Source organism: Bison bison, unplaced genomic scaffold, assembly GCF_000754665.1.
Source record: "Bison bison bison isolate TAMUID 2011002044 unplaced genomic scaffold, Bison_UMD1.0 scf7180017864531, whole genome shotgun sequence".
Classification (NCBI taxonomy): Eukaryota; Metazoa; Chordata; class Mammalia; order Artiodactyla; family Bovidae; genus Bison; species Bison bison.
In genome coordinates, this window is record NW_011495081.1 from 9,890,677 (window position 1) to 9,901,464 (window position 10,788).

Genomic DNA, 10,788 nt, shown 5'->3' on the forward strand with positions numbered 1-10,788 from the left:
ACTCTCCCAAGTATCCAGAATCCAAGAATTATCTAATGAAATGTCCTGACCCTGCTCTCAGGGCCTGCAGAGGCTTTTTCTGAGCCCATCTTCCAAAAGATGAATCAAACCATTAGACCCCACCCCTGATATGTGCATTCTTATGTTCCAGGTGTGGCCCAGGGTGACTGAAAGAGATGTTCCCAGAACTTGGGTGTACTAGCCTGAGCGTCTGTGTACAAGGCTTGTTGAGGTGCAGGAAGGGACCAGGGTGTGTGAAAAAAGAAAGGCAGTGGCTTTGGGGCCAGGGTAGTCCATTTTCACTCTGACAGCCCTGCAGCTGTCAGAGGAGAGTCTCCCAACTGCTTATTTGGGGGGGGAGGGTAGTTTTTTTTTTTTTAAGCCATTAGGGACGGTTTTTTTTTCCACCACTCATTTAGAGGCTGGCTCCATATACACCCTAATTATCTTTGAGAATATTCTCAAAGAAAGCGGGGTGGGGAGTGGTCTGGGTGAATTTCCTGAAGGAAGGGTCTCTGCCTCTCCTCTGTCACTCGCCTGGTAGGCAGTGCTGCTGTTGCTAGGAAGAAGGATTCTGCTGACCCACTGGATTTTTATGAAAGAAAGCTAAGGGTTCCCTTATCTCCCCTCACAAGGCACATCTGCCGGCAAGCAGGCTGTCTGCTTCTTAGGGATTCCGTCGTCATCCTGTTTCTCTTCTGAATGTTTTAAGACACAGTTTAGTGCATTCCTTTCTGTTCTCTAGAGCTGTGGGGGGAGGCAGGGCGGTGGGGAAGTCATAATATATCAGGGCTCTTGCTGAAGAGCTTAAAATGGGTGCTGGCAGCTGGGATGTGGGGGAAGAGAGCTTTCCAGGGACAAGTGACCTGCTTGTTCAGCCAATGAGAAGCAGGTTAGAGGAATGATATCACCAGACAGGCGTTATTGTCTGATCGTCTCATAAAAGCAGGATTGTGTCTGGCAATTTAACCCTTCTTTAGGTACTTTGGGTCTCACGCACTTCCTGGTATGTGACCTCCAGATTCCTTTTCCCACCTGTCTGCTGTGAGACCAGAGATTAAAGATTTAAATTGGCGATGAAACTTGGGAAGTGATGTCATCATCTTGAAAATACAAACTAAAACTTAGAACCACAGTTAGGGTGGGAATGTCAGCTGTGTCTGGAGAGCACATCTAAAGCAGATATCCATCTTAGGTTACATCAGATTTTTACTGTAGACTTGGGAGAGAATGGAGGGTAGAGGGAGTGAAAGGATTTAGGCTTTAGTCTATTTTAATCTATATGATGGAGACTTAACTAAGTATGCCCTGTTTTGGAGAAACTGGAATTTTCCTCCCAAATTGGGAAAATATCACTGAGTCTGAGGCCAATTTTGAAGAACAGATGTTTGTCATGTTTGATTATATTACACTTGTTTTTGTCCCTTACCCATAAAAATGACTTGATTTTCTCATACCTCCTTTCCATCACTGGTGAAATGAGTGTAAAGATCCTGTCCTATCCCCGAGAAGCTGAGATAAGAAAACAAACTAATTCATGTGACTTTTCATCTAGTGCTGCACACACGTATTATTATTAAGGCATTTGTATCTTAAGATTGCATATTCATTCATTCATTCATTTGTTCAGCATACTTTTTAAAACGCCTTGATGCTGGACGCAGATACAGGGAAAAGATGTAGTTATTACCTTTAAGGAGTTTTAAATATTGTGAGGGAGACAGATAATAATAGTAAACATGTCTCATACATCTGTTGTCTTTGCCACATGCCAGGCCCTGTTCCAAGTACCTTGATGTATGTGAGCTTGTTATACCTTACTATAGCCCTCTGAAGTGGGTACTGTTATTAGCTTCATATTATAGATAAAGAAATTGAGGCCCTGGGAGGCTGTGTGATTTGCCTGAGGTCACGCAGATCTAGTGGTAGATTTGGGACTTGAATCCAGGCAGTGTAGCTTTAGTCTGTGCTTTCGGTCTGTGCTAACCAGTGCAGTGATCACTAGCTGTACGTGGCTTCAGAGGACTTGAAACTTGGTAAGTCCAAATTGAATTGGGCTGTATGAAATACACACTAGATTCCAAAGCTCTGGTACGAAAAAAAAACATATAAAATACCTCATGTTGAAACTGCATGTTGCGGTGACAATATTGTGGGTATACTGAGTTAAGTAAAATGTATTCAAAGTAATTTCCTTTTGTTTTTTTGACTACTTGGAAACTTATATATGTGCCTTGCATTTTTGCCTTATATTTCTATTGGACTGTGCTAGTCTAAATCATTATAATGCAGTAACAACAATAGTAATAATAGGGGACATTGATTGAGCCCTCAATGTGCCACATATTATGCTCATGCCTTTACAAACACCATTTCAATTAAGCTTCAAAATAACCCTTGTTATAATCTTCATTTTGTTGAAAAGGGAGGAGGTTTTGACAGTCAGTAACCTGCCTGAGGTTAGTTAACTAGTTAACGTAGACCCCAGATTTGAAACGTTTTATGTCTGACTCAAATACCTGTGTTCAACCAGCGCCCTGAAATGCCATTTCCAGTTAAATCTTGAGGCATTTTTTTGGTTTGTTTTCATTTTTGTAAGAATAATTAGTATTGCATACATCTATATTTGTGATCTAGAAGTTTAAAATCAAAATCACTTGGTCATAAAATAGACATCTTGGATAGAAATCTCTTGCAAAGCTTTGGCCCTCAGTGAATAATGGCACAGTTGAGCCCTGAGATGAAGCAGTGAGTCACCCTATACAAATTGTGTTTAATTTTCATTCCAATTGTTCTCTCAGGTCACTGGGCAATTTATGTCCCAACCGTCTTTGTCCATAGAGAAGAGGAAAAGGGGCAACACAGCTTTCCTTAGTTGTTTAGTCTTCTTGCTGATAGGAAGGGAGAAAAATGCCTTCCGTTTCATTGTCCTGGGAAATACTGTTTGTGTTCTAGAGAGTAACGAAGTGCTGTCTAATGACCCCTGACTTTCCTTTCTTCTAGAGCAAAGACTCAGGCGGACTGAAGGCGGCTATGATAGAGTTGGTGGAAAGGTTAAAGTTCAAGAGCTCAGACCCTAAAGTAAGTATTGTTTTGGATTTAATTGGATATTGGTACCCCAAGTATTTCATTCTCCTTGGGCTAAATTCGAGGGATGTTAATGACAGTCTGTCTGAACATTGCATCAAGATTAATTAAGCCTGCCCATCAAAAGCAGTGTTCTAATGTGCCTAGAGATAAGTCATCTATTTTTCCCCTTCTCTATTTTATGACTTACAACACATAATCATTAATTGTTTTCTCTGAACTGCAGACAAGTGCATTTTTAATCTTCCTTTACTGGGCCTTTGAGACTACTGGCCCCTGTGTCCATTAAATCCAGCCACAGGCATCAGAGATACAATCAGCTTAATGCTGGGGACTGGAATAAGCTCAGGCCTATGCAGTTGGTGTTCAGTACTAGCGTCTTGTCACCCTCCCGCTTACAGGAGCCAGCTGCCACAGTGAATGCCTTTGTCCTCATGACCTGGAGTCTGGTCTGGGAAATGGTTTAAGCTTCCCAGCTTTCTTTGCGAGATGTTGGGGGTGCTCTAGGATTGGTGTTCTGGGAGGTGCCATACCAGGGTTTGGGGGTGGACGGGGAACTGAACATGCCTGAGGGATTATGATTCATGCAGCCTCCCTTCTCCTACCCAGACGCTCGCTGTGGTGCTCCCGGTACTGGTGCCAGCTGGCTTTGCCTGAGAGTCAGAGCCTCTCACAATTTAAGAGAGAAAGGAGCATGATTTTATTTGACTTTGTGTATTGTCATTTTTTTAATTAAAAAATTTTATAAGAGGAATTAGACTAGCATTTCCTGAGCACCTACTAAGAGCCAGGCACTGTGCTAGGATCTTTACATACCTTTTTTAAAAATCGTGGTAAAATATACAAAATGAAATTGACCACTTTAACCATTTTGGAGTGTTCAGTTCCATGACCTTAAGTACATTCACTTTGCTATGCAGCATCACTGCTCTCCATCTCCAGAACTCTATCCATCATCCCAAACTGAAACTGTGCCATGAAGCACCAGCGCTTCATTCTCGCTCTCCTCTTACACACTTGTGATCATTGCAGTAACCTTGTACATTAGCTTTTATTCCCATTTTATTGATAAGAACACTGAGGTTCAGAGAGAGAGGGCCATTAGCTCCAAGTAGAGTGTAATTTAGAGCTGAGATTCAAAATCTGATTCCAGTGTTTGTTTTTTTTTTTATTATGCTGCAAACACTGGGTTTCATCTCTGTTTTCCTATATAATCACATTATGCTTCCATTTTCTATTGGGAAACACTGTATGAGCCAGAGCCACAGACAACGACAGGCTCTTCAAAAGGTGGCTGCAGTTACCCGTCTACAAAATAATTTTCGTTTTATACAGCATTGAAAGTTCTTGGGACATCAGTAACACCTCTTGCCTTCTGGTGTAGCTAGGGTTCCAGAGCATCTTGATACCAAAAAAAAAAAAAAAAAAAGGAGTAACTTTTGTCAATTTTGGTAGCTCAAAGTAGAAAGACCCCCTCAAAACTACTTACATTAAAGTAGTTTTCCTTTAGTGAAAGTGAACCAATTAATTATTAAAGATAGCAGAAAGCTTTTTTTTTTTTTTTTTACCAAGTTTCTCTGATTTCTGGGACAACAGCTATCCTGAAGGAAACATGTATTTCCTCTTTCTGCCACACCCACATGCTTAGAGGCAGTGAAGAGCAGGAGGATGTGTACCGATTGCACTGAGTGGCTCCTGTGCCTGAGGACAATACAGGTGAAGTGCTTTGGGATCCTTTATGAATGCATATAGTGCATCTGACGGGAAACTTGCCAGACATGGAAGGACTGAGTAGTCCCCTGCGAGCAACCCATGCAAGCCTCAGGATTTTCCCACGGTGCATCATAAGCTAAAGGATATCTGTTAGGACCTCGCTTGATCGTGAGGATATTTATACACACGCACCTTTCTTTCATCTTCTCTTTGTCTCATCCTGGGTGATTTTCCACCAGTCTGTTTTATTGTCAAGCCCCTTTCTTGTTCAGCATATGTGTGTGCCATTTTTTACCTGGAGCCAGCTCGAAGAAGGACCAATGTCGTTGCAGAATGACTGTCAAAAAGAGGGGATGAAAAATGGGACACTTAAATACATAATTTCTGCAACAAAGAAAATTTTCCCAGAAATAAACTGGTGTCTTCCAAAAGAATTCGTGCATTTTTAGTCTGTTCTGTCTTCCTTCCTAACCCTACCACCCCTTTCTTATGTTGGCCTATTTAAGAAGGGCAGAATCTCTCAGGCTTTGGGACCTGTCATTTCCGGGTGTAGCAGCTTTACATAGAAGCACTGATTGAGTCATGGAGCACTGAGCACTCTCTCTGCCTCACTTCCTCAGGAATTCCCTAAAGCCTCACAAAACTTGATTAGTCCAGACACTGAAGTCTGCTGGGGACTGAGTTAATTTTTACATCTCAGTTTTGCCAGAGAGAAGTGGAAGATGCCTAGATTAACCTTTTTTTAAAAAAAAATTATAAAATAATATATGCTTATAGATTAAAAATATAAATATTCATAAAGGAAATTAAAATGAATTTCCCTCAAGTTAACCACTGTTAACATTTTGCTATGTAACCTTCTAGACCTTTTTTCGTATGGAAATAAACGTTTCTAGGATATTTTACAAAAATTATACCATAGCTGTAGCTTAAGACACAGAATGTCTAAAACATTCTTCAGTGTCAGTAATATAGACTTCTAAATGAGATGCCTCATTTTGTCCAAAATATTCGTCATATACCCTCTTTTCTTCAGAGCAATGGTTCTTAAACTTTAGTGTGCATGAAAATCACTTGGAGGACTTATTAAAATATAGCATACTGGACCCATCCCAGAGTTTCTGATTCAGTGAGTCTGGGGGGACTAGAAACTGTGTTGGATCTTTGTTATTTTCCTGCCCTCTTGTGTTTTGGTTTTTCTCATTCTTTTCTGCAAATAGCCAGAAGAGCCCTTGTAAATAAGTCCAAATGATTTCAACCTTTAAAAAAATGAAATACGTAAAAGTTCAGGCTTAGAAAACAAACTGAGCTGAGGCAGCAGAGGAGTAAGAGAGGGGAAGGGAGGTGAGCTGAGTCATCAGCCCAGGCTCCCTGAGAGGACAGGGTTCCTTTAAACAGTTATGTCCAACAGGGAAGCAACAAAGCCAAATAAAGGGAAAGGAGTTCTGGTCAGGAATGAGGAGGATGATCACAGTGTCATGGTCTAGGAGTGGGCTGAGTTCCAAGACCAGAGGAACAGCAAGAGATATCAAATTCCAGCTACTAGGATTGAGCCTGAGGATGGGAAAGAGCACCGGCGACGGTTGGTAAATAAGGCACAGGTCCACATGAGGTTGTGTGTCTGCGTGTTGCTGGGGTGAGCCTAGTTTTAAAGGGGACAGACCTCCAGGGATCCAGAACTTGTGTACAGTGGAAAGAAATTATTTTTAATAGCAATCTTTATTATGTTTAATTGAAAGTGGTCTATTAAGTAATCCTCATGTATTTGACATGATCCAGTTTGCAAACATTTTTTTGCAGCCAAACTTTTCAGAAACATCTGTTGCACAAAGCAGGATTTTGGTCTCTAGATTTCTTATATTTATTCTAGACTTTAGGGAAACTAAAAGATGTAGTTAATTAGGGGTTTGTATGTGTGTGTGTGTCCAGGCTGGATTTTTAGGAAATTTAAAGCACATGAGTTCTTCACAGCTTTCCTTTGTAGTGACTGTGTAATCATCTTTCATAGTTTACCCAGGGGAAACCTGAGACTTAAAAAACACATCGATTCCCTTCCTTTCCTTCCCTCTGCTCAGTCTCCCAGAAAGCATTGAATCAAAAGTATAACATGCTAAGATCAGTGTAACCAACCTCTCATCATGCAGTTAATGATAGCCATTTTCTCCATTATACATTGATTACTTTTCTTTCCATAGGAGATGCACCACTGACTGCTTCCTAGAGCTGGTGTGCTTGAAACAAACAGTTAAACCATGTTTGTGTATCTAGAATTTATACTAATTTGTTAAGAAGTTATCCTCAAAAAAGCATCTTAAACTCGAGCCAAGTGGCTCACATTGTTCTCTCTGACTGGAGTGGGATTAAACATGGGATCTAATCATACTAAAACTGTTTAGAATACAATCAGGTTCTTTTCCTTTTTTCTCTGATCTCTAAAGGTATTCTTACTGAAGTGTGAAACCAAAGAATTATCTAGCAACGTGAAATTAAATAGAACTGAGGATTGTTTTCTTGTTTTATTTAGCATTTACAGAGCATTTTATAATTGAAAGAGGACTTTATGGTACTTTTTAATAGCTGATGTCATTGACATAGAACATACCCCAGACCTTCACACCAGTGCTAATCAGACTATTGTTAAAATGATAGGTTTTGCATGTACAAATGGTAGTGGATAGAAGTCAAACCGAACTTGAATTCTTAGTGTCTTGTTATCACCTGGGTCAAGCCAGGCCTTGTGCCAGTCCTTGTCCTGCCACAAGATAGAAGTATTCAATGAGGCAGTATTTAATCAACCATCTGAAGCAAATAATTAAGATGCCCCAGTTATTAAATTGGTTCATTCAAAAGTGTTTCTTTGGTTGGAGGGTTATTAGAATTATTGACCTAGTTCTTCACTTTAAATAAAAAAATTGTAAATAGTAATCTTGGAAGACATGAATTGTGTTTATCTCTGTATCCTCAAGCCCTACGAGCATGGTACCTGGCACATAGTAATAGATTTTCTTCTTCTTGTGCATGCTCAGTCATGTCCAGCTCTTTATGACCCCATGAACTATAGCCTACCAGGCTCCACAACCATGGGATTTTCCAGGCAAGAATACTGGTCTGGGTTGCCATTCCCTTCTCCAGAAGAGCTTCCAGACCCAGGAATTGAACCCATGTCTCCTGCATTGGTAGGTGGATTCTTTTACCACTGAGCCACCTGGGAAACCCTATAATAATAGATATGCATTATCTATTACAACAACCATATGAAAAGAAATATTATTATCTGCCCTGTTTCATGGATATGCAATCTAAGACTCAGAGGCGTTAAGTAGCTTGCTAGTAAGTGATGGGAATAGAGCTTAAAATTAACTTCAGATTCATCCTGTTTCATGTTACATACCTCATACTATTGTTGACCCCATGGATGAGTTGATATTTATACATGTAGCCTGTCTAGCAATATGACTCTTCACTATTTTTCCCTCACACCCTTCTTTTACCTTCTTTCCCTCTCACCCTTCTTTTAGGAAACATACCAGTGCTTTCTCAGGTCCAGTCTGGGCTCTGAGGCATAGAAATGACCCAGAAGCAAATGTGACCTCTTTTCATCACATGTAGACACTGGGGCAGTGAAAAAAAGAGAAGCAAGCTCTTTGCCATCTTTCACCAACTCCCTGCCTTTATAAAAACAAAACAGTTTCCCCTTTTCTCATCCGCCGGTTATAAAAGTAATACATGTTCTTCGTAGAAAAATATGGAAAGTACAGACAACTATAATGAAAAAGGGGAAAAGCCTGCCAATCTGCTGCTGCCTGCAGTGGTTTGTAAGCTTTCAGTACTTTTTTCTAAAATTGAGGATTCTTGAGCCTCACTCAGAACATCTAATTTGGTAGTTCACAGTTCTGCTTTTCTAGTATGCAGCCTGATGCATACCGTCAACTTTGAAACATACCAGTGAAAAAGCTGGTTAATATTGTGGTGCTTGGCCTTTTAGACAGAATAGTCCTATTATTCTATATACAATTGACCTCTGAACAACATGATTCGAACTGCGAGGTTCCACTTATTTAAGGATTTTTTTTTCAGTAGTAAATACTATAGTTCTACACAGTCTGCAGTTGGTTGGATTTGTGCACACAGAACCCAGAACGGCGGGTATGGAGGGCTCCCGTATGTGGAGGGCTGACTCTGAACCAGGCAGGGACCTTCAGCCCAACTTCAGCAGAGGGTTGCCCACAGCACCGTTCAAGAGACAATGGTATATATACCTGTTAGAATTCTTTGTGTGTGTGTGTTTATATATATGTAAAACTATATCACTGTATACACACACACATACATACATAGTTTGTATCCTGCTTTTATCTCCTGACATTATTCCTTATAAATACATATATTTTATCGTTTGAATTCACTTCTGTCTTTGAACCCCAGTTTCAAAAGCTCAAGTCCTGAATGCCAGTCTGCCTTTATTGCCAAATGGAAACTTTACCTAATAAGGCATTTCTGTTTTCTCCCTAATAGTGTAAGCAGATTCTGTGAGTTTATTTGTTTTTTTGACGCAAGCATGATAGTCACAGTCTAAGATTATTCAGGCACAATGGAAACTGAGTTAGTGCAAAGTCAGATACACAGTTGTGTAGTCAGCTCCAAGCTACCTGTTTCGCATTATCTGTCTCACCACTGTCAGGGTGTCTCCCATCATGGGACTGAATGAATAAATGCAGAGCACAGTGGGATGTCCAAGGCCATCGGCTCCAGTCCCTCCACTCTGTAGATGAGAACACTGAGGTGCCAGGGGAATAAAGGTTCTTGTCCAAGGTCACCCAGGCAGTTACAGCAGAGTGAGAGAAAGTTGACAGCTTTTAGGACTACAGCTCTGTAGTTTTCCAATAAAGAGAAGTTTTGTCCATTTGACAAGGATGTGGAAAAATTAGAATCCTCATAACTTTCTTGAAAGTGAAAGTCGCTCAGTTGTGTCCGACTCTTTGCGACCCCATGGACTATACAGTCCATGGAATTCTCCAGGCCAGAATACTGGAGTGGGTAGCCTTTCCCTTCTCCAGGGGCTCTTCCCAACCCAGGGATGGAACCCAGGTCCTTCCGCATTGCAGGCAGATTCTTTACCAGCTGAGCCACAAAGGAAGCCCAAGAATACTGGAGTGGGTAGCCTATCCCTTCTCCAGTGGATCTTCCCGACCCAGGAGTCGAACGAGAGTCTCCTGCATTGCAGGTGGATTCTTCACCAACTGAGCTTTCTAGGGGGATATAAAATGGTATAGTCACTTTGGAAAATGATCTGGCAATTACTCAAAAGTTTAAACTTAAGAGTTGCTGTGTTATCCAGCAATTCCATTCTAGGATATAAACCCCAGAGAGATGAAAACATACATCCACACCAAAACTGCACACCAGTGTTCATAGCAACATTATTCACACTGTCCAGAATGTGAAAACAACCCAACCAATGCATGGGTGAGTGAAATGTGGTATATCCATACAGTGGAGTACTATTTGGCAGTGAAAAGAAATCAAGTCCTGACATATGCTGCAACAAGGATAATCCTTGGAAACATGTGGAGTGAAAGTCATTCACAAAAGGCCAAATATTGCACGATTGCATGATTCCATTTATATGAAATGTCCAGAATAGGCACATTTTTAGAGAAGAAAAATAGACTTGTTGCTTGGGGCTGAGGGAGATGGAGGAATGGGGAGACAGTGATTGCTAATGTTCTAAAATTGATTGTGGTAATGATCACACAATTCTGTGAATGTACTAAAAAGCACTGAATTATATGACATGTGAATTCTATCTCAGTAAAGCTGTTGAGAGATTATTGTCTGAGTCACTTTTTTTTCAGCCCTTCCCTTGAAATGTCATCGGTGAATAGTCTTTTTCTTTCCCCTTTCCTCTTCCAGCAGGAGTGAAGGTCAGAGGTCTAACGTTAGCCTCTGTTAGGGGAGGCAGCACTTTATAGTTACTAAAAGCTCCCT

At 40.7% G+C, this 10,788-nt stretch overlaps 1 protein-coding gene across 1 annotated transcript in view; it reads left to right on the top strand.

Annotated features, from left to right (window-relative positions):
• Nucleotides 1–10,788, top strand: part of TRIM44 (tripartite motif containing 44) — a 45,531-nt gene that overhangs the window by 16,645 nt on the left and 18,098 nt on the right. The window contains exon 3 of the mRNA XM_010831886.1: nt 3,004–3,081. Within this exon, the coding sequence (XP_010830188.1) occupies nt 3,004–3,081 (78 nt within the window). The remainder of the gene's footprint in view (nt 1–3,003; nt 3,082–10,788) is intronic.